Source organism: Paralichthys olivaceus, chromosome 2 (assembly GCF_024713975.1).
Source record: "Paralichthys olivaceus isolate ysfri-2021 chromosome 2, ASM2471397v2, whole genome shotgun sequence".
NCBI classification, from domain to species: Eukaryota; Metazoa; Chordata; class Actinopteri; order Pleuronectiformes; family Paralichthyidae; genus Paralichthys; species Paralichthys olivaceus.
The window spans coordinates 7,431,458-7,457,001 of NC_091094.1; the positions used below are offsets into that span (position 1 = coordinate 7,431,458).

Here is a 25,544-nt window from a genome sequence, read left to right on the forward strand (position 1 = left end):
CCGCTTAAAAACTACTCAGCTCTTCATCTCAGTTGTCTTTCAGCTCGGCCATGAGTTCCTGAATTATTAACTAAACAATGTTTTTCATTCCAGAATTAATTGGCACTTATTCCTTACTCAAATACCAAACTCTCAAACTCACTTCTGTTACCAATTATCCATTATTAACTGTAGACAATAAAATCTCCCGCACACAAATATTCTGAAAGCTATAGAGACTCTTTTACATCAGCAACTCAAAAGGCAAACATAAGAATAACTTGCACTCGCACAAAGAAACCACATTGATAAAAAAGGTAAAGGGTCATTAAATATTACTTATATGTTGCAAAAACAAAACCACTGTCAGATTATTAATTCTCTTCCAGCACGAGAGGCTTTGTTCTACCCAGCGTTAATTAATCCCTTTACACAGAGCAGGGTGCCGAGCTACGAACGCAGTTAAGAATACCTTTCATCAGAACGAGGCCCGGGATCATCGCTTTCTTCCTTGTGACCAAACTCACTTATTGTAGTTAAGAGTTAGACAATTAACCTCATTCACAGCACAAGCTAAAGTATTCATGAGCAACGCAATCTGCAAGACGATCACAGCTCATCGGTTGTCGATAGATGTTTTTGAAAAGACGTCACTTTCCAAATGATCAAGCTGAGCAGCGACAATGTTGACGCACAAGAGGGACGTGTGAAAATGTGTCTCAACTGTCCCTGTGCAGAAATACATCAGAAATGCCTGTGAGTGCATGTGCGGCGCTGGAATGGTGAGCTGATTCATTTATCAACAAAAGCTTTGATAACTAAGTCGCCCTGTTTTCTGCTTTTTCTGTTTCCTAAAGCAGGAAACTGAAAATCTATAAATATTTAAAGTGTTGGTGGTAGAAAAAGAGCTGTCTGATGATACATCGCCTGAGGCTCGAGAAATTCTTGAACATTTTGATGAAGATTAATTAAATGATCAAAAGGCCACACTGCTCCAAAACTGAACTTGACAGGGGTCTGTCCACAGAGTCCTCTAAATGAAACGACACGCCTTTGTAATTGCCCTCACGAGCTGCACTCTGCGTTTTCTGATCTGACACCTCGATCAGCTCAACAACATCATATGTCAACTTCTAACAAAACTGTTATAAATAACCAGCCCTGCCTCAATGTCAAACACCTGATGATATGTTGACCCCATCGTCCACCATGACCTCCTCAGTCTGCGGACTTTGTTGCTCTGTACCAGCATCACAGTAAACTACATTGGCATCTGCCCGAAAAGATTTTTTTTACACAAATATGTCGGCATACAGACTCCATCAGTGCACACGTTGACCCTCATGGCAACACAGAGAAAGAATAATCAACATCAACTTTATTGCCAATTCTGCCAAATGCACAGGACATCGACGGAATTCAAATGCTGTTTCTCTCTAATCCCACATACAAAGAACACAAAGTACACAAAATAAGAAATACTAAAGTGATATAAGAACACAACATAGTACACAGCAGTCAAAAGACACAGAGAAGATAGGACCTGAGTAGTATTGCTCAGTTAATTAGTTATGAAAATAATAATTTGAGTTCAACTGATTTAATGTCTCTTCAAAAATCACATCATATCAGTACAAAACAAACGTGTGCATTTATGTTTACATTTTTAAAAATTATGTTCATTATCTTTCTAGATGAATTACATTTTAAAAATCCATATTAGTCAGGTTCGACTGCTTAAGTGCATGTAAGAAAGTGTGGTTCATGAATGTGACTGAATGACAGACACTTTATTGATTAACACTGAATAATAAGCACATCGCATTTCTGGGACCTTCACAATAAGTGCATCCCTTTAACCCTCCAGTACAAAATGACATGTACATTAATTTACAGAGAACCCTGAACTGACTGAGTATATTCAACCAGCACTGAGAAATAGAAAAATATCAGAAACGTAACATGGATAGTGGATACCAAGACTGAAGCAAGAGCAAAAGTATAAAGTAAGTTTAGTTTGGCCTTTCTCACCCACTTCTTTCTCATTTTGACCAAACCAGACGCAGAGTTCCTGTGAACCTGAAGCAGGATTCGTCTGACCCTACACTTCCTGTCTCTGGCCCCTGGGCCCAGTCCACTTTGTCTAATAGAGATGTTGAGCGGAGAACACAGAGGGGAGCGAGCTAAAAGTCTCTCTGAAGAAAGAAGCAGATTATATATAGCCACTGATTAAGGCAGAGATGGGAACATGACCTACATGCATAACAACATTTTCTCTCACTTTCTGCTACAGAACGAGCCTCCGTCCAGGACCAGGACTCCACAACTGGGAGAATCACTCTAATTATAAGACCAGAGTCAGATTCCAATGCACACCTCATTAATATTTCTCTCATTATTGGGTTAATAATGTTTTCAGAGGCGTGGGAGACTGGGAGAGCTGATGGCGTGTCAGTGTACCTTTGCTTCCAGTGCACCTGTCACGCAGGTAAAGGCGGCGACTCTCAAACATTGTGCCTGAATAGTGTAAGATTATAGTTGAAACAGATAATGATAATTCCCTTTCACACACAGAGCCTGTGTTCTCAAAATAGCTGCTCCCCTGGGAGACTCATGGGGGATGAGGGGAGGAGGTGCAGAGAGAAAGATAGTTAGAGAGAGAAAGAGAAAAGGAGAGAGAGGGGGAGAGAGGGCTTTCCACTTCCTCATCAATCTTTTGAATCTTGTCCCACTGAAGCCAATGACCGTGTATCCGGCCCGACTCCGACAGCGCCGGCAGGCAGCCGCAGGGAGCGGACCTCGCCGAGATTCAATCCAGATCCTTTTATCAGCCACCTGAGGTTGATTTAACACCCTTGTTCCTGGACAGGGAAAGCGGATGACTATTCAGCCAGCCAGTCCCTTTTCTCCCCTCATCTCCCTCAGCTCCAGCCCATTACCCAGAACTGCTGCGCTGTCTGGGCTCATGCAGACACGGAGAGGACGTGGAGAGGCAGGTCATAACCACAAGACAGGATCAAAGGAAGTGTGTGTGTGTGTGTGTGTGTGTGTGTGTGTGTGTATGTGTGTGTGAGTGTGTGTGTGTGTGTGTGTGTGTGTGTGTGTGTGTGTGTGTGTGTGAGTGTGTGTGTGTGTGTGAGTGTGTGTGTGTGTGTGTGTGTGTGTGTGAGTGTGTGTGTGTGTGTGTGTGTGTGTGTGTGTGTGTGTGTGTGTGAGTGTGTGTGTGCATCAGCATATCGACGTTTGTACTCTTTGGGAATCTTTATGAATCTGGACAAAATGTTGACAGCCGTGACTTTCAGCTGTCGACGTCAGAACTTTTTGCAAAATAACTTCTGCCGTGTCTGTCTTCTCCGTTTCCGTCAGTTATGAATGTGTTTACATGTTTTCCATTTAGTGATTGTTTTCTGCCAACGGCCACATTTGGCCTAAAGTTACGATGTGAACACACATTTAGTGAGGACGGCCTGTCTGATTTCTGTTGTTGTGAAGTTGAAGGTGTGCAGCCTCTCGTCTGTAACTATTCATCTAACAGTTAGCAGATGAACACCGTGACAGCTTGTGTCTCAATCGCCTCCTGGTGGCTGGCTGCAGTATAACAAAGAAATGTTTACACGTTGCAAAAGACCCACACCATTGTTCAGTTTGATCGGGACAGAGACCTCCTCTAAATTTTGGCCCATTGGTCCAGACCGTGGTTCAAGGAACCTTTCACAAACATTTCGATTCTGACTAAACTGAAAAGCCTGAAGGTCTGGACCAAATAATTTAGGCCTGAAAGTTTCCTTAAGAATTTTAAGGGACTTTCAACCTCTGCTCTATTTTGACTAATTTGTTGCTCACAGTCCAAACATTACATTTATATATAAATACAAACCATTTATCTTTGGATTAGGGTTGGAGAAAGGTGTACGTTTTACCCTGCATCAGCTATTGTTGAGGTTAGAGTGATGAATGTACACAAACTGGTGTACAGTATGTGTGTGTTTGTGGTCAGATGCATTGATTTGCTGAAGATGAATACTGAAAACTACAGTACTTGGTGAGCCAAATAAAGAGTCAAACGAATTTCACGATCTTGTTTACCATTAGATGATGAAAGCTCCCAGTTTTTTGTGGAAACCAATTTGTAAGAAAAGAATGCAATCTGTTTTTATGTCAGTTGAATTGGAATAGTCATTACACACGCAAACACACACACACACACAGCCAGTCCAATCGGTGGAGATTGATGATGTTGATGAAGAGAGACCACTTTTAGAAAATTGACTAGAAAAGCTCAATAAGAGCTCAAGAGACCAGAGCGAATGTTTTTGTTATTTATTTGCCTCTTCCCTTTGTTGGTCTAACAGACGTTAAGGTCTTTTTTCCCCTTGTGGTTTTGGTGTGCTTTGTCAAATGAGTTATCATTGACCTCACCAATTAAACATGTTTCCCTTCACAAGGTCATCACATCGCAGAAGGGGAGGAGGACACAACAATGCCTCACTTGCTGTTTGGTTTAGATGGAGACTAAGCTTTCTGGAGGAGGGTGGGAGGAACATACTGTACTAGCATCACTTTTTTAACATTTTACTGGCTTTTGTTTTGTCAGTGGGAGTTGGAGCAATTCAAAACATAGACTACTGAACCTGTGTGTGTTACTGTTTTAATGTCTCTGACGAAGACGATCTGATTTCATGTTTGTTTGTCAGCACGATAAGAAACAACAACTGAGCCAATGTTTTTGAAACTTGGTGGAAGGATGCAGTGTGAGCCAAGAGAGAGCGTATCAAATCTTGGCATGGATCTGGATCTTTATTTCATTCTTTAACATTGAAAGATTTTTCATAGATTCACTAGGGAATAATTCATGGATCTTGATCAAATCTGACATATTTAGGGGATTGATGTCTATGATTGTTTGTAGTTTGGTGCAGCTTGTTAACATCTAACAGGACATGGCTGGAGGTATTCACTCTACACTTTAGTTTTAAATATTCATACGTATATTTTAGAAGATTTTAAATATCCTGGCATCAGTAGTTCTGCTTGAAATCTTCGATGTATGAGAAAAAGGACAAAAAAACTATGATCAGATTGTATTTGGAAGATAAAGAAATTATATGATATTTTTCACAGAGCACATAAAGTCTGAATGGACAGTATGTACCTTAGTCCCCAAGAATTGGTTTTGGATTTTGGCTGCAGAGAGAAACCATCCTGAATATGAACACTCAGCCTTGAACATGCATCAATTGATAGTTCTCCTAAATTGCAAATGACTGTCCTCGGTTAGTGATGTGGATCACTATTGTTGAAGCTGCAGAGAGACTCTCAGTGCTGCTGACTATTGTGTCAGACATAATAGCTCCACACAAACTCATTGCTCAGGGTTCAGACTTTACATAATGCTTTAACCTTGGTATTTCTATCCTTTTGTGTGTGCAATACAATAATGATGCACACTGCAGCACAGGTAAGGTTCAGCAGCCTCTTCAGCCCGAGCTGCAGATGGAAGACTAATACAGCTATTCTGGTGCTGAGATTTAATTTGAATTCACTTTTGCTTTTTGTGAAAAGACAGAACTCTGACACACTGACCTCAACCAAAAGACTAAATAACATTTTGCGACGCTGATGTAACAACTCTAATTTCACCTTAAAGGGCAGAAACTCTCACATCTGCTAGTCAAACAGGTCACTCCTCAGCAAGGAAACCAGACCCACAGGGTTAGAAAGTACACAAGGAAAAAGCTAGAAGGTCACATCAAATGGTATGGAGTGGTGATGGTGAAATGAGGAGCAGCATGACAGCCCACACATTCTCCTGTCCAGTGTTCACAATAACTCTCTCAATAATGAACACTGTGGAAAATACAGCACTTCTGAAACAATATTTACAGGTCTAAAGCCCGAACTGCCCCAAGAGTTATATCTGTAACAAGAAATGTCCAGGATGACATTTTACTTTTATTCTTTTGGCATGTTGATCCGATTAGGCCTATCGAAAGATCGATCATCCCGTTATTCAAAACATTAAGCCAAAATATTCCCGATACAGATGCTGCCATTTTGCAATTATGATTTAATTTAGAGCCAGAGTCTGCGCAGTAGTGATGAAGGGAAGAAGCTGTTGTAGCGGGGTCCCACTGACACACATGCTCTCGACCAATTGCTTTTCAGTCTCAGCTGTGAATTATGACATTTTCCCCCGTTTTTATAGCATCAAATAACAAATTAAAACCAGTAATTGTACTGGATGGCAACAGCAGGAGAAAATCACTGACCATAAACAGTATTAAAGGTTCAGTGTGTAGAATCTAGTGGCATCTAGTGGTGAAGCCGCATATTGCAGCCAGCTCCCTCCACATGGCACCTCTTATAAATGTTGAGAAAAAGTCTATAGTGGCCTTCAGATAATTTTTAAATGTGACACGCCCTCTTTAATACTGGTTTGTCCATTCTTGGCTACTGTAGAAACATGGCGGCCTCCGTGGACGAGGACCTGATGTAGATATAAAGGGCTCATTCCCAAAAAACACAACAATCATTTGTTTCAGATAATTATACATTAATGAAAACATTCATAGCCTATTTTGCATTACTGCTGATTGATCGATCCCCCTGAAACCTGCACACTGCACCTTTAAAACAGCAATAACACTGAGTTAATGGCTGCTGTAATTGTTCCTTCTGTCCATAATGACTGTGAACAGATCCCTTCCTAAAGCAATTTCAAGGTGAGTGATGAGGGACAAAATTCACTTCCAGGGCAAAAATGTGCTCGTATGTTCAGCTGGAGTGAATGTGAAGCTGCAGCAGTCTGAGGTCGACAAAACGAGAGAGTATTTTAAATACTAAAATCCTTCTATGTGTACCCACAGGCGGCATTTCCTTGTTAAAAATCCGTCCAGAAAATCAACTAGTTTGGTCATTGATAAATTACCAATACCAAATACAAAATATTCACCTGTTTCAACTTCTACAGAATAATAATAATCCATCCATCTAGCTTTTCCCATTAGTGTCACAGGGGGGGACCTGGAGCCAGTTCCAGTTGACATTGAGAGGCGGGGTACATCCTTGACAGGTCGCCAGTGTATCCCAGGCCCAACAAAGAGAGACAAACGACAATCACACTAACATTCACACCTCCAGTCATTTTAAAGTCTCCAACCTAGCTCCAAGCTGCATGTCTTTGGGAGGAAGCTGGAACACCTGGAGAAACTGTGAGGCAACAGTACTAACTACTGCACCACCGTGCTGCTTTATTGGACAAATGTTGGAAGAGGATCTCTTCCCAGCAAATACTGACAAGAGGAGAAATCATATCGACCAAAAACCCTCAATGAACATGTGCACATGTCAGCACTCTTTAAAGACACTGTGAACTTTTCCTTTAATGCTTCCTGTCTGATCATAATATAGCCATCAGGAAAACATGGTCAATACTCATCAGATTTAATGTATTTTTGTGCCATCCAGTTTTATCCCAAAAGGCGGTTTTGCATTTATACATACAGCAGTTGCAGATACACAGCACCAGCATAGAGACACTAAGTGAAAAAGTGACTTTTAGGAACTCCTAACTATTCTTCCACTTCACAATACAGTTTACTTAGCCAAACTTGGGGGAACACTTTCAAGTTCACCCTGGCATTCATGGTGCTGAATCTCAGAGAGCTTGTGTGAAAGATTAAGAGCAGAGTGGAATCATAATAAAGGTGACAGGGGATCTCTCATGGGACATTCGCCTCCAGGCACACTGCAGAGAGATCTGACTTTATAATGCAGTTACACATTGATTCCTTGCAAGGCATTTTTACACCGAAGGCCTAGACCACAAATATGGTGCTTCAGTTCGGAGAGACGAAATCTGTCAAAAATACAGAGCCGAAGATAAGATTTCCTTCTGTGAATTATTCAAACCAAACCTGTTCATCTAAAAAGTAATGAGGAGTCATGTCATTCAAATTGAAAAAGGAAACAAAGGTGAGAAAGCATTCATTGGGCAATCATCACAATTAGTCTCCAAAATCTGTGTATATATATATAAATCAGTCCAGAGATTTTCCAAATGACCCATTTGCCTGTCGATTAAACGATAATTTAAATTTGGGCCGGTTGACTCGTCTAAACAAGACAGTGAGAAAACATTAAAAGGCCGTGCACAGTTTAATCGATAAGATTAATTGTTGTCTGATCAAGTGTATTTAAGACTCAACTGGTTATATACCAGTCAAGAATAAAATACTATACATATACAGTATATGTATGTATGTATGTACATGTATGTATAATATTTTACATAATTGATTATCGGGAAATAAAGTGCCTGGGTTGTAGCCCACCCTAGTGGTGGGTGGTTATGTAACACCTTAGATGCAGCAGTTGACAACCGTTGTGCAATGATGAAATACTAACAATTAATTTCACTGGCTAGTATTTAGTCTACTCATAACACACATCCCTCGTTCAGTCTGGTTCTTTGTCAAAAGGAAATAAAATGTAAAAAACAAAAGTAAAGTAAAAATGAAAATACAGATTAAAGGAAACAAAAATCAAAAGTCCTTAAGTCAGGTACTTAATGCAAACACACAAGCCTAGGAAGCCTCCATGCAACTATTCAATTCTTCAATGTATTGTATCCATTAATTAACTGGCCCTGTATTTGGCGAGCTCCGAGTGAAGCAAACAAAACGGCACGAGTGTTTGTGTTGGTAGATAAATGCTACACTGCCCACCATTACTCACGCTGGCAGCCTCAAGTAAGCTGTAGTACTGGGTTCCGTGGGCAGGCTGTCTTAATGCTTGTTCTAAATTCAAAGTGGTTTCCAAAAAGTAGTAATTCTATAGGAAAATACACAGAGAACGTTTATCAACATCATGATCAATTGTTTTAGTACTATAACATATATAACTACAGGTAGAGGTGTGTGTGTGTGAGCTTGTGTGTGTGTGTGTGTGTGTGTGTGTGTGTGTGTGTGTGTGTGTGTGTGTGTGTGTGTGTGCACATATGTCTGTTACTCACCCCAGCGTTGTCATGGTGACAATGGTGTACCAGAAAGAAGCAGGGATGCTGGTGAACTTGGTGGAGCTGGAGCCCTTCTCAGCATAGAACATGACCGTGGCGAAGATGATGATGGCCATGGTGAGGGAGAAGAGGAGGAAGCCCAGCTCTGAAGCGCAGCTCTTCAGTGTATAGCCCAGGATCCGAAGGCCCTGCGAGTGACGGGAGAACTTGAAGATACGAAACACCCGAAACACGCGCAGCGTCACGAAGGCGCCGCTCACATCCTCGTTGTTGGTCATCACAAGGCCGATGTAGTACGGCAAGATGGCCACCACGTCGATGATGCTCATCACAGAGCGCATGAAGTGGTAACGGCTAGGAGCGGCAAACAAGCGCATCAGGTACTCCACTGTGAATATCATAACGCAGGCGGTGTCCATGCAAAAAAACGCCACGGTGTAGCGTTCACCACATGGCATATCTTTCTGGTTGGCAGTGGAACCACAGGGCACCGTCTCCACCACATTAGTGATGACTGAGATGGCGATGAAAAACCCAGTGACATAGTAGAAGACCAGAGCCATGGTGGAGGTGTGAGGATTCTCAAAGGCTCGCCACATGGTCTCCCTGAAGTTCATGTTGGGCAGCTTCAGGTCCTTGTTCTCCTCTTGATCATCCTGCAGCCGCTCTATATTCTCCCTCTTCCTGTCCTTGTACTCTTCGTAGCAGCAATCGCCGATGATCTCAGGGATGATGCCAAAGAAGGTGAGCTCCTCATCGTAGGCTGAGATGCACTCATGACGGGGGTAGTGGAGCTTCCCCGTCCGGTAGAAGTTGAGGATGCTTCTGAAGGCATCAGGGTCCCGGTCAAAGAAGTACTCCTTGATTTCTTCGTTGTAAAAGAAGTCTTTTTCCGTGCTGCCCAGCAGGGTGTCTGGGTAGCGGTCCAGGGTGGTTCTCCAGGTCTGAAAACGGCGGCCGCTAACATTGAGGATGATCAGCTCGTCCTGTCTCTTGCTGTTGTCCATGGGGGCAACAGGCATCGGGCAGTTGGCAACAGGCATCCAGCCAATGGCTGCTGCCCTGGCAAATGGAAGCCATGCTGCTACTCCCGTTGCCATTGTGAAGCAGAGTCTTCAGAGTAGTCGTCCTCACCTTCAGGCTCGACTCTCCATAAAATGAGCTGGCATCTGAGAGATAAATGTCAACGAGAAAGAAAAGAGGAAACAGCTGAAAGCAGGAGCACGCTGGATGATCAATCAAATAATCAGTTTGCCAATCACAATGCTGTAAAGTAAGCTGCATTAAACTTGTGACATTTTGACTTTGAAATGAGTCCCCCCCCCCCCCCCCATTCAATTTCCAGTCACTCTCCCCTGCTCTCTGTCCAAATCCTGCAGAACTGTCGTGAAAATGTCATCCAGGTTTGTGGAAATAGTTAATACATGGTAACAACTGAAGCACGACTGCAAGCAGTGAGGAACGGGTAGAGGTGAAGTCCCACTTCAAACACTTTCACGCTCAGGTTTTTACATAATATGCCTCAATGTGAAGTTTATATGAAAGGTACACTTCAGGATCTCGACTGAGATCTACAGCCTGCAACAGTTTACTTGAGTTTGCATTTGTGAACCCAATGACTTCTGATTTCTAAGCCTGTATTTGCTTGGATGTACATTGAACACACAGCAGCTCAACAGCTTGACCTGAACATTATGGGCAGCTCCAGTCAATACACAAGCACAAACCAGCCTGATCAGCAGGAGAACAGAGAAACGCTGACTGAAACAGACCTGTTGAATCATATTAAGGATGTGACCTGCTCCACTTTTATCTGGAAAATGATTACACAACTCTTTGCAAATACACATAACCACGACTTATGTTTATTTGTATAACCTGCCTCACCTGGCCACTGTATTTGACATAAGAATTACGCAGCCTGTGTTCAGATGCATGTCTTATAAAACGTGACAAAGGTGGGAACGTTTTGCTCACTGAAAAAAAAAAACCTTTTTTCCCCAATGCGCGCAAAGACTTAAGTTCTGCAATGAACGCGCTTGTTCACCAGACATGTGCCAAATCTGAATCGCATCTCGTCTTTTCCCTCTGAGGAGAAGACAATACGAATTTCAGTGAAAAGCACAGCAAACGCTCACCGATGGAAGTGGAGGAGGGAAACAAAATCCCAGAAACCCGAGGAGTTAATGAAGTGGGAGTCGTCAGTGAGAAGTGAGAGAAGAGGAGCAGGGATCCATCCAGCGGGAGGAAGCAGCGAGCGGCACCTCTCCTCCTGCGCGGTGCGGAGCGCCCAGCGCGCGGCTGATGGAGCAGAATGGAACCCGTACTCTTTGTCCACAAGTCTCAGAGGAAACGCTCTGTGTCTGCAGGGTTTGTTCTCATCCTCCAACTGATTCTACATCGTGGCTTCTTCTTCTTTTGAAAATGTCCTCCTCAGTGTTTGGAAAGTGTGATGTGCAGCAGAAGAGCGGCGCGCGTCTCTCTCCGCGGCACCAACTACAATGCGCGTCTCTCTGACTGTGCCAGTGTCATCAGCCCTCCTTCCCTCTGCCGCACTTTACCATCATGTGTGACACTCTGTCACTCCAGCTGTACTGTACTGCTGCACTGCTTACCGAAGCAGACAATATTATGGAGGTGGTGGAATATCAGACAAATACAAATAGTCACTGCAGTGGAGAGAACTGGCTGTTTGGGCTTTACTGGAAAATGCACGTTTACATTTACATGTATATACTTGAGGGATGCTTTAACCCACACACAATACATTACTCTAATTTCTGATATGGGATTTTAACATGACTGGAACTTGGTGCCATTACCTCCCCATTCCTTCCAAACTCTGTTCATTGTGTGCTGAAAGATGATCATCCACTTCACAGCACAAAAATAACCTTTAAAAAAAAAGAAGGTATAAACACTTAATCTGACTAATCCTGTTTAGAGAAAGTTTCACAGAAATACCATTAGTCCATGTTATGTTTTTTTTCCCAGGGACATGAAACACTTCCATTACATGATTTTGACTCTATTCATCAGGGATTCATTTTCTCCAAGGTAGCTAAACTCATTACATGAGCTATCAGCAGATGGACTTCCTCAACACCTCCAGGGCAAGAGAAACCATTCCTACATCAAGACAAGAATGTCAGTGTCGGATAATTCTGCAAAACCGCACAATATATTCAAGTTAATGTCTTTTAAACATCTTGGTCTCAGGTGGGACACAAAACCTGGTTTGCTGCATGAAGGTTGGACTCATTTAACACGCTGTCCTCCACACTCTCCTCTTCCATCTCTCCGTCTATATAGCAATACTTCTCGTACTGGCACTGAGCATTGGAATTGGTTGTAAATGCTGAAATGTAGAAATGTGCAACATAAACCTAACGTGCAAAAAAATGTGACAAAACACTTGCACTCCTTTAATTCATAAAGCAACACTCACCAATTATCGTGTGTTCCACACATGTAGGTATGGTGTAAATTTACAAAACAGTGGATTCAGACATGTGCAACATACAAGTAGAGCTGGACCGATTCCAATGACTGCGCTGATATCAGGGAGTCAAACATTTCAGATAACGATAAATCATGACCCTTAAAATAAATAACCAACCAAATGTCCAAAACTCAAATCACAGGAATATTTTTTTCACGCAAAGACTCAAGATGAATGCAGAACATTTCTGTGTTGCTTATTCAGCAAAATAAATGTTTTCATATCAGCAAACATAAACAGTGATTCAAATGTGAAAGTTTCATATCGGCTAATTTTTATCAACTGATAAATCTGTCAAGCTCTAAATACAAGCAGTAAAATGAAATCTTAAAAAGGTGTGAAAACTATTGCTTGACACTATAAAGTTCACACCACTCATTATAGATCTCATAGGAAGCAATTCATTAAAAAATAAAACGGGCTTCAGTTGTGTTTTACTATAATTTCACTCCCAATTGTGAATCACCAGAGTTTGAACTACACAGCAGCAATGAGTAAGTGCAACCTTTTGTATGGATAAGTCTTCATAAAGTGTATTTGAGTAAAGTATTTAAAAAAAACTCCACCCGCTATCGCTTTTCCTCCAGAAAGCCTTCATCATTTAACTCAGAGAGTGGGTGTCAGAGAAAGCCGCATAGAGCCTCGTCATCAGAGAGGAAGAAGCAATGAGCTCCACTGGCTCTCACTCACTTGCTCCCACTTCAATCCCAGGCAGTGCGATCTGTACATTGGCACCTCAGGGGACTGCTGAGGCGGGTCTTTGAATGGAAGGCCTTGTGCGTGTGGCCGTTGGAGGAGAGAGGGAGAGGATGAGAGGGGGAGACGGAGAGAGACGCTGTGTGGCCTGGGTGTTAAGACAGATAGGCTATTGATGGACTCCAGTACATTCAGATGCTCAGATGAAGTTCTGGCACATCATGTAAAATATTCATGAATCGGGTCTTTGAACATTTTCGAAGTTGCAGGGTTCCTCTGACTAAGGGTTTTGCTTTTGTTGCTGAGAGTCTGAAAGTGAAAATATTTTAAGTTTCTTCCCCTTTTTCCTCTTTAAGTCTTTTCTTCATAGTGTAACCACTTCTCCTCGATGCACAGAGCCACTCTGACACCACGGCTTAAAAGTCAAAGCTATACAGACCTGCTTCATTACATCACAGCCTTCCCCAGTGCATGAATCCTAAAAAGATTATGAATTCTTGATGTTTCCATCAATGTCTCCAGTACATTTATTCTTTCATTGTGTGAGTTTCTTTTTTAACATATTACCTCAATCTGCCAAATGCCGATATAGTCCTCTCTGTGCTATGGATCATTTTTTCCACTCATGATCCTCTCAGTGACATGTTCAAACCTCTGGGGTGGCAGAAAAAAAACACTTACATGCAATTCTTCACAATACTTTGCACGAAATGGTGACAGAGACTTTCTGATATTCAAAAAGTGTTTCTTCAGAGACAAGATTAGTAGGAATGTGAATAAACTGCTTCCCAGACAGTAAACAAACACATACAGAGTTTGTTTTTTTTCAAATGAAATCTCTTTCAACAATTCAGGTTGTTCAGAGTGTTTTCTTAAATCTGTCCTGATCCATCAGGGTTTTCTTCACAGTAACTTTTAATCCTTATCTCAAACTCAATAGACTGTGACTCTGAATGTCTGAAGGTCAAAATATCAGCATTTTTCAATCATGACATGACATTGGCGAGGATGCTAGCAGCTCTCCTGCCCTCCCAGCTACAGCCTTAGACAAGCCACTGTAGCTGTCAGAGAGGAAAAAGATTTACATGTGTCTGCATCGACAACCATCTGTGTAACCACTGACATTACTACAGGATACTTCTGCAGTGCACGTCCAAGAGATTCCAATGTAGAACTACAGGATTTGTGTTGTAATCGATATAGTGGCACAAATCTACACTTTATGGAAAATTAGTTTCGGGATGGATGAGATTCCATTGCTTGCTCAGGCGAATGATGATTTGCGGATAAAACACGCCATTGACAAAGCCCCCTACATTCTTCCAACATTTCCGCTGTGCATCGATATCTCAGACTTGTTTGCGCGCCAACTTTTAAATTGACTTAGACCTGTCCCAAGTTATTTTCGACCAGCATTGTCACTGTGCAGCAGCAGTGAGACACTGTACAGGCTGATTGTCTCCTCTAGTTTGTCCTTGAAATGTTCTGCTGTTCTGTTGTTGCTGCTGAGTTGCCTACCCTCTCACACCCCCTACTGTTTATGTGCATATTGCATCTTAAAGTTGCATGGCGTGAATCTCTATAGACGTGCACAACCGGCACTCTAAAAGGAAACAGGATATGCACGCATGATGCTTATCGAGTTTATCTCCAGCCATACTCCTCCTGGCTCTAACCTGGTGTTGTTCAGGTAAGGTGCACAAGTAATGTACACTTGGGTCAACTCCACAGTTTTGTTTAAACCCTGATCAAATAGTTTCAATCTGTACAGAACAGCAAAATGAAAAAACGAAGCCAACTATAGACGCAGCAGCACCCCAATCATACACAGTAATTTCTATCATTTCTGAATCGGTAAATCATCCAATTTATCAGAGCTTCAGCAACAGCTGAGATTTGAGGTGTTTTTCGCCTGGCTGTCCTGAACCAGGGGCGGCTGCTCTCTGACTGAATGAAAGCCAGACTGAATGAATTATTGCCCTCAACCCACAAACTAACTCCATGAGTGCAGAAAGTGCAGAACTGGATTCAGCCTTCATCTTCCACCATTTGTCTGAGCTGTTTCTCATTTTGATTGAGCAATTTAAATTAGATTAGATTGCGACAATAACAGGTTGGATCATTATTAAGTTAGAAACTGTTCATTCAAGGTTATTTCTCCGATCATTGCTTTATGGGTTTCCTGGCTAATGAACAAATAGGGAGAATATAATAACCAGAGTGTTAAAAGCATATAAAGATGGTTCATTGGAAAAATTACTCATTTATAAGAAAGCACTTTGAATTCATGATAACTGTGCTCGCACCAAACTGTCTGTCACATTCTTGCTATAATAACTTCGTTGTTGTAGCTCTGCAGTATATTTCATGAACAGCTGACACTTCCTGTAGTAAGAAGCAATATTCTTCTGATGAATGACGGAGGTTTACATTTCAGTGTTGCACAATATTCTGAGAGAAAGAAGATTCTCATCAACAGCTACACAAATCTGTATTTATATTAACAATGGCTGAATTGACTTTAATAACATGTACTATGAAATTTGACACTTCTAATGATTAAACCACAGAAAATTGTCGAACAAACCTTTATGGAGCGTTTTAGCATCTTTGTGTTGGTTTAATGTTTTGGTTTCACTCTCATCAACCTAATTTCCAGCAGCAGTGTACAATAGTGTTGCAGGAAAAAGCTCTGATGAAGGTTCCTTATGCTAGTTTTAAATGGTAAACAGGCAGAGTCAGCGAGTTAGCATGTGAGAGGGGATTTAGAAAATCAAACTAATGTTTATCAAGAGAAACTCGGTGGAAAGTACCAGAGTGACTATTAAACTTATTAATCAAATATCCAGCAATGCAAATGTTGCTCCAAGTGTGCCAGAGGTGTGAATAGGCAACAGTTTGATTTATTACATGTCAGAGTTTTGAGTCGGCCGATAAAATTGGCTGATATTAGCCTTTCACAGACGTATATCGGTATCTGCATTAATATCTCTCTACAGCTTGTTCTCCTGCCCCCATAAGCAAAATAAATAAATACGTAAAGAAATTAAATGTATTTATTTTTATTCCTTTATTTATGTCAAGTTTTAACCCCCCCCCCTTAAATATTGGTAAGTCTCCCCACTGAATTGAAAGCAACATTCTTGCTAATAGCTGAATGTTAATTATTGAAAAAGATTGAGTGCATGCATCTATCTGCAGGGTTTGTTTGTTTCTCACAATCATTAACTTAAATCAATGATAACACTGTTGTATCTAACAGGGATAATTGTGAAGCTGCTTTCACTCTACAATTTTCTTCTCCACTGTACTAACTCATCTCATATTCTCCTTGAAAACCTGTTCATGCCATGATGAAAATCAAACACACTGTAGACCCACTGCTTCATAACTCACTCAGCATCATGTTTCATTGTATGACTTATAGATAAAAACTTCCATAATGCTTTTAAAAGCTTTAGTATCTGTATTATGTTTCTGCTAAGCCCAAGTCTATTGTATATTTATCACAAGCAGGAATGCTGTAAAGAAACCATTATTTATCACCCATTCATGATTTACACTCACTGTAAGACTGAATTTCAGGTAGAAATTCAATGTGAAATCCAGGCGGGTGTCACTTCATTGTCAAAGAGGAGAATGTAATGAATCCCATTCTGGTAGTTTTACAAATACATGTAAAGAAAGACAGATAAAAGCTTGTTGGAGAGAAAGAGATGTGGAGGTCAAGAAAAGAAAGTAAAGGTAAGAAAAGGTGGAAGGTGGAATAAAGGAATAAAGGTGGAACATGGGCCAGAGGTGTCCTCTGAACAATTACAAAGCATGAATGGCTGGAGGAGCAGTGAGCCTGCAAAAAAAACACCAACCCAACAACAACAACAAAGGAGCCAGCTGATAGAAGGACGGTGGAGTGTGCGTCTTAAAGCTTCAGTGTGTAAGATTTAGGTGAAAGGATCTATTGGCAGAAATTTAATGTAGAATAATCCTCATGAAGTTTTCACTAGTTCGTTTCATCTAAATTGTATGAATTGTAGTTTTCTTTACCCCAGAAAAGGCCCTTTATATTTAAATACTTTATATTTACATGGAAGGACCCTCTCTACGGAGGCCGCCATGTTTTTTACATTAGTCCAGACTGGACAAACTAAACACCTTCTGAGATTTTATCACAACTGAAGCTACCGTGGGTTGTTTTTCATGTTTGGAAGGAGAGGGTGAGGTGAGGGGTGTTCAGCTGCAACATGCAATTTCAACACTAGATATCACTAAAGCCTTCATACTGTACCTTTAAAAGAGGGAAAAGCAAGAACAGACTATCAGACTGACAGACCCAAAGACACAGTGTGGGTGTGGATAAATACGTTTAGATGAAAGCAGCAGCATTGATTATGAAACTCACTTAAAGTCTGGCCTTTGTCATACAAAAAATACAAAGCACAGGGCGACACACATGTGTGGATCATCCGACAGAGAGATTACTCAAAACCAGAGACAGATGCAGGGTTGAGCTGCATCATCAGGCTGATCGTTGAGTAAAATAAAGCCCTCCACTCACACAGAAATGGCTTTGATTCTGGGTACCTCTTAAAGCTTTTCAGCAGCAAATCAACACCACACACAATTCAATGTGAAATTCATAACAACCCCGACAGCGCACACAAAATTCATTCGGATCTAATGGGTAGTGTTAACACACACCCAGTCATAAGTCTCACTGAGGTGATGGATAAAAAGCTTTATGGTACAGTTTTAAATGTCATTCGTTGTCAGCAGGTGGATCCAGAAAATGCAGGTGCGTTAAAACGAAGAGGTATAAACTAAATTACACAGGGAAATGTAGATGATGCTGCACTCTAATGGAGTCTGTTCTTTTTACTTTACCTTTTACTTCCAAGTGTCCACACAGATAAGATAAGAAGATAAGATACGACTTTACTGATCACACACAAGGACAATCAACAATTCACTCATACAAGAGAAATAAAAAAGGCAATTGAATAAAAATAAATCAAATACAGAATATGTACATAATGTGCACCTTTCACTACACAGTGCAGAAATATACTAGAGCAAAGTGCAGTGGTACAGAATGATTGCACGAGGAAGTAAACTGTATTCGTGCATTAGTATAAGGAGATATTCAAATAGATGAATACATATTGCAGTATATTTTATATAGTACAGCTAATTGGGCTGTATTATCACACAGGAAAGATTGAATTGCATAACTCGAGGGTCAAATTTGTATAGTCTGGAAAATTCAAGGTAAGATTTATTCTGCCAAGATGGACACAGCAGAATATTCCAGCACAGTGAAGTGGTGTCAAATGTGCTGATACTTTGTTCTCTGCAATGCAAAAAAATTTACAACTTTTTCCTGACACTTTATTTCATTGCCCTTCAGAAAATAGCAACGTTATCATAGTTCAGTGTGCTAATTAAAACTCTAATGAGCAGAGTGAATGGTCCGAGGACTCCAAGGCTGATTCATGACAAAGTAATAAATTACATACAGTAATGAATATTTTCAATTATAGAAGTCCAGGCTGACAAAATCATCAGCTGCTTCAGATGAGATAACTTCATCCCTGTCACATGTCACATTGAATCTGACGTGGAAGCAGAAGAAAGCAGCCACTAGATTGTCCTACAAGGAAGTCAGGTTGGAGAATAAGCTCAGAGAGACACAACAATAAAAGAACATGAATAAAAAAATAAAAAAATAAACAGTACCAGTGTGTGAACACTGGCCAATCAGCTGTGGGTCAGCGGGTGTTCACTTTCAGAAAGATGTAAGGTACGATGTTGTGATGACATTTAGATGATATTTTCATGGAAAAGGTTAATTTTTAGCTTCAAAGCCACATGGATCCTCTGAACCTGATGATTTTCAGAAGAAAAACAAACAATTTAAATGTGACTTTGATGAAGGCAGCATGAGAGATAATCGTCTATTCAGCATGTAGTGTGATTTGTTACATTCCTGTTATCACTGGAGCCCTTCAATCGACGGGCTGTCTTTAAAAAGGTGATATATTCACAAGATGAATTGAAGACTTATAAAGCAGCAAACGACTATTTTGTGTTTGTTAGTACATGTGAGTCGCTCTCTGTGAAACTGAAAGCAGAGTTCAATATGAGGCGTTCACACCAGAGCGATTTTTCAGATTTTCCTTCCCTAAAGAATTCCTGTTCTTCGTCTACAAACAGCTTCTGACATAGAGATAAGATCAGAGTAGGAACTGGTCTGGCTTTTCCGAGGTGGAGCCGTACGAGCTGTTAAAGGGCTCCACCTCGCTTAGGTACTGAATTTTCTTCTTATGTGCAATCAATGCATATAAATGTTAGCTAACTCACTGTTAACGATATTTTGAAGTAGTTCGGCAAGTGATACTTGGTTTATGCACGCATTGCCATAGAGCTTATCACAGCAGTCAGGGCTCCTGTGGCCTTATGCTATTTCTTTTGTTGGCTTTTGTGTACACAGCCTTTCTGGTTGGGACTGAACATGCATTACTTTGCGTATCACCATACTGTGTGATTACACGTCACTTTCACTGGGGTTCACAACACCTCGCTGAGAAAAAGAAGGAACGTTATAGATGTAGCCGACGCAGTATTTGTCTGGTCAATGATGCTGGTGCTCTTGTGTGACACCTAGTGGCAATTACTGAATTTAACACATATATAACCTTTAAAATACTTTTTTTTAAAGAGAAGAAGTACTGATGTATACTTTAAATGTGGTAAATTGTTTTGCATTATGCACATGTGGCTCAAACATACACACTATAATTTCTTTGTGCATCTGGCATTTCTCACAAAACACACACTTTATATTTCTCTGTCTGGGGGTATTCTACCGTCCAAGTGACTCGGTAATCCTAAATCTGACTTGATGATATCATTACATCCAATTTTCTTTGGCTATTATTATACCTCATTTATAAAAGCTCTGTCACTAACCTTATTCTGGGGCTTTAATTTCCAACTCAATTAGATTAGAGTGAAGTGTGACTGAGTACTTAAAGTTTTTTGGGTAGTGGACCTCAGACATTTCTGACTGTCCAATTCCTCCCTGGTATGTGTGTGATATAGGAGAAATACCTTATCTAAATACTTATTTGTTTTTTCTCTTCAGGATTTACTTTTTACTGCCTCGTCCTCCACCGTCTGCTTGAATTCATTTTTAAATCTTAAATTTTTTTTTCCTCCAGAGTCTCTTTCAGTAGCTCTTCCAAAAAGCTGCACTCTACAATTTGACTGTCATCTCAAGGTTTCCAATGTTCTTTTGCACTGATAAAAATGACAGAATATGGTGGTTATTTTCAGAAGATTTGCCATCCTGAGAAACTGTGGCCTGTTTCATGGACTGAGGAAAAGAGGCACTGCTCAAAGACTTCCTAAAGCTGGAGAGACACAAACAATCTGTTTCAACCGGCCTGATTGCGCCTTTAAATCAATCTGCCATGTTAGTGATAACGACAACGCTGGAAGTAAACACCGGACTATATGAGCAGCCACTGGTATTGACTTCACATCACAGAGAACTACTTTACTCAATTGTAAAGTCAATGGTGTTTTCTTGACTCCAGCTACAAATAAACTTGATTGTGTTACTTCTTTGTTGAGTTCAAATCATCTTGTCACGAGTAAAAGTGACTAAATGAGCTGGACATTCGGACATTGTTCTGTTTCAGACACCATCTTCCTGTAAAACTAAAATTAGTTCACATCATTCATTGATTTCTGGACAATATGCTCAGATTTTGGTTTTCTTACAGGAAAATATCCCCAAATCCCCTCAAACAGATCTCTGACGCAGAGGGGGGTAGAGACAAGCTTTGAAAGCACACACCGTCCGCCTCTCTGAATCGAGAGTGCTGTCGTTTCAACATTAAAGTGTCTTGCTTTCAGAACCACGCCAGCTGAATAACACCCTGCCACGCTTTGTTCCGTGAAAAACTTCCACCTGCTCCAAAAGCAATCCATCCTTTCACTTTTATTGATTTTCATCCTTTTATTGATGAGTATATTGTGTGTAAATTGTGAGCGGGACAGCAGGCAGGACTTCTGAATGGAGTTCACCAAGATGATAAACATAGAGAATGTTCTAATTAAAAAGCAATGGAAAAACCAAAAAGAACCAACTTTTTGGTGAAATCACACAAAATAAATATTTGCTGACAAAGATGTTGGTGTGGAATTATATTACATTGTTGCCTATGCATGGCTAAATTGTCAATATAAGAACTTTACATGGAGAATGTCAATCATTTATTACAATACTTTGTCAAGTTAAGCTGCTTTCAGACATGCACTGAATCCCAGAGAACCTCCATACATTCACGAGGGTGAGATGTGAGAATGTAACCGTCCGAGGAAGAGTTTCAGGACTTTCTGCTGAGTTCTCCTAGTTAACACTCAGGAGAGTGTCCTAATTAACCAATGTGAGAACCCAGCAGGAGAATCTCCAGAGGATTTGCGAGGGAGTGGGCAACAACAAAAAGAATGCAAATATCTCGGGATAAAAAAGAGGAGCTACACACGTACAAGGTGTGAGATTTCCGTGTTGTTGTGTTGTTGTGAACGGGTCTGAGCAGAGACCCTCCTGAGTGTGAAACTTAAACTCCCAAGAATATACGGAGAAAGCTCTGCTCTGTTCCAAGGTGGATTTGGTGAAGTTTATAATTCAACAACCCTGGCCAGTGTTAAAGGGATCCCATTATCAAAGATAGCATTATATTTGTCAAATACAGCAGTTTGTCCTCATCTGTTGTATTTCTAACTAAAAGCCACCTCATGGTTGTGCACCTACACCAATCAGTTGAGTTGCAGGAAATGTGGCCACAATCTCTCCCTCTGTTCCTGAGTTATGAGCATGTGCAAATCATTGCAGTGAGCTACAATTTGGGTTTTTGCAGAAAATGTATTGCCTGGTGATGGTGTTGAATGTGAAAGAGCAGTTTGCAGTTCTGTGCAGACAGCTGCTAAATGATTAGTCTCGCAGATGGAATGAATTCCCATTAAGCTTTAATTCTAGAAAAAATACTGAATGGACACAAACACCAACAACAGCAGTTTTAGATTCGCTTCTGCTGGAACTCAGCCTTCATTTCAAAAGGCTTAATAACACACACAATGACAAAATGACACAATAATGACAAAATCATATAAACTGTCCCCTTCAATTCCTCATCTCCGCAGATTAATATTTGAATGTGCAATGGACAGTGGGAGGAAAAATGATAAACAGCCATTCTTGAGTTCTTATGGCTTACATATTTCTTATGAAGTATCTAACTCAATTTTGAAACAGTGTTCATATCAGGCATGCATATATCCGTGCACTCTCCTTTGATTCACTATATTAAATCTGTTGAAGATAGTTTTCCATCAGTCACGCACAGAGTAGTCTAAAATGGAATAAAACAATTGTCCTTAATACCATCATTAAAATTCACACTGCATACAGAGGAGCAGACACAAGGAATTAGACTTTTTTGGAGAGTGTAGGAGCTTTTATGTGATTAAATTACCATTCATATTTTTTCTCTCTGGTGCTTTTAGGCTGAACGGTTGTCTGCATAAACAGGCTGCCTCTTACAACAGAGATATGTTGTCTTTATTTTTGCATTATTTATTGTAAAAAGTGTTTTTTAGAGACGTTATCTTCACTGTCCCGTTGCTGCTTTAGGTTTTCTTGGGGTTAGGGCTAATGGATTGACCATACTGTCTGTGTCTGCAGAGAGTTGCATACTCACGGTTTTATTCATACTAAAATGAGGGTTCGCTTCGTGCTAGCATTCCATGCGTGGTCGATGTTTAGAGCCAGCATGGTTGCAAAATTTTGGGCTGAACAGAGACGTCCACATAGGGGTCCATGCGTATATAGGCTTGTGGGTAGATGACAACTTTTATGTCTCGAGGACCATAGTGGAACCCTTAAGCGCTAACTCTAACCCTAATTGATAAATGACAACAATGCATTGATTTTCTACATGTGTGGTGTTGAGATAAAATATTCTCCTTTTAATGCCACTGAGTTCTGTGAAATTTTGTGTATACAACATGAAGGGACTCAATAAGTCACATTTCAAGGTTTCAAAGCTCCTTAGGTTGAAGAGCACTTGAGTTCAGGATGACAATCATTTCTCTTAGTAATGACACATTAAATTAAAACTTTGTTGGGCCCTACGGTGACTGGAATCCATCAAACACAGCCAACGTATTTCTTCTCTACATCATGGTTTACAAAAAACGCTCACCTTCAGGAAAATGAGCTGAAGCGCACTCAGCTGAGACAGAGTCATAAAGCTTCCAGAGCTCCAGGTCCCTCGACATACTCCTGGTTTATAACTCACATGCCTCAAAACAAAGATGGCAGTGGATGTGCAGATGGATGGGGCTGGTTTGTGTAGTTGGGGCAGGGAGATTTTTGTCAAAAAGTTGGTTGAGATGTCTAATAATTCACATCTAAACATGCCGACCTCCACTTCTCTCTGTTCTCCTGTAAGCCTGTGATTTGTGACAGTCCCCATCTTTGTCAGTTTATACCCAAGTGGGCTGTAGTTTGTCTGAGCTCAGACTTCTTTATGTCTCAGTCATGAATTAGATTGGTTCTGTCCTTTTCAGTTAATCCTTCCAGAGATCATGTTCATCTTTTAATGACTGAAGTCAACATTGACTTGAATAACTGAAGATAACAGGGGGGGAGGCGTGTTTAGCTTTGCAGATGTTTTAGGATTCAATCAATGCTCTCCATCAAAGCCTTGTAATCGACTGGCACGTACAGTGAATGCATTCATAACAAAGCAGTCGACGGATATTAAATTGTACATCCATCTGCTGCCACATGTTTGGAAAACAAATACACCGGTAACAGTGACACCGTTGACTGCTCGGAGGCACATCGCCACTCTGGAGATATGTAAATGATTAATCAAGACCGCTTCAAGGTCAGGCAATTTACATTTAACATGGCCATTGGCAAAACAAATCAATTTCCCACACCATAACCTCAGTCACAGCTCAGCATGCAATCAGGTGAGTCAAGCAAAGAAAAGAAAAATAGTACACACGTGCTGACAGACTGACTCACTGGGGGGTATTGAGAGGCTACATCCTCCCACACTCTTGAAATGCATCCTCAGAATGGGGAATCAGATTTTGAAAAAAAGATGGATATGAAGCAATAGATGAATAACTTAAACCCCCACAGTACTGGGTGCCAGGGAACAGATGCTGATAACTGCCTCAGATTAGGTCCTAGGTTGTCGCCAGCTCCCACCAAGACTCTGATACTATATTTACTGCTCCCTCTCTCCATCCGTCCTCTGATCATGTCTGTGTGTCATCTCCACATTATGTTTGGCAGCAATGACGGAGCAGCAGGTGTGAAATGGAGATGAAATAGTCAGTCTGAATGAACTTTCACTTAAGCAGGGCATGATGCTACAGAAGCGAGCGAAATTGCAGTTTGCAGTATATTCATTCATGTTAGATAGGAGCCCCAGATATATGGAGGGTTTGGCAGGAACCTATTGAAACAGGTCCTTCTGACAGGAGCTGGAATAGTTTCCACACAGCTGAACAGACCATCATATGCTTTCACAAAAATACCCTTTATTCAATTTCAAGCAGTTATTCCAAAAGACAAAAGAACACTTTTTCATGATGTCCCCTCTGTGCTGAGTTAAATGTCAATGTTCTGTTGAGACTTGGATTCAGGACCCCTTTGAAAAACTGAGCTTTGGATATGACAAAATAAAAACCCAGTCAGCAACTATGTCAGTAAAAATAAGAAAAAAGAGGCAGTGAGGGAAGATCAGAAAATACATTATTTTGATTTGCAGGACTGTCTTTTTTTAAATGAATTGTTCCACATATTGATAACAACCATGGCTTGTACCTAAGCGAGTGTGTCTTTCAGTGTTCTCTGAGGTGTATCTTAAAGATAACAATACAGATCGATGTTTTAACTTTAACATTGGCTCATCAATCACTGAATCGTTGTATTGATCTGGCTCTTTGTACTGTCAAACCCCCACCAAGTACATAACTACATCCCTCCAATGCAAAACAGTCCCCTAATCACATTACATGAAATTCACTAGATGCAGATTTTTTGTTTTCACCAAAAGTGCACACACTCATAAATATCATTCCCCTCAATTCCTTTCAACAAGATCCATGAATTATTCTCTGTGAAATCTACGAAAATGTTGATAAACGCAGTGTTGAAGACAATAGAAAAAATAATCATCTTGGATTCCTGTCCTGATCCAAATCCAAACCAAAACTTAATGGGCTCTTTTTGGGTCTTGCCCCACCCGTCCACAAAGTGTCATA

General features: G+C 40.7%; 1 protein-coding gene across 3 annotated transcripts in view; it reads right to left on the reverse strand.

Annotated features, from left to right (window-relative positions):
- Positions 1-25,544, reverse strand: part of LOC109635446 (A-type voltage-gated potassium channel KCND3-like) — a 120,559-nt gene that overhangs the window by 59,214 nt on the left and 35,801 nt on the right. The window contains exons 1-2 of one of the 3 annotated variants that reach the window (XM_069533873.1): positions 11,134-11,559; positions 8,993-10,164 (exon numbers count right to left, since the gene is read on the reverse strand). In XM_069533873.1, the coding sequence (XP_069389974.1) occupies positions 8,993-10,095 (1,103 nt within the window). In that variant the 5' untranslated portion in view covers positions 10,096-10,164; positions 11,134-11,559. Of the gene's footprint in view, positions 1-8,992; positions 10,165-11,133; positions 11,560-25,544 lie in introns of those variants that run through there. The other 2 variants (XM_069533869.1, XM_069533870.1) reach the window with 2 other exon arrangements.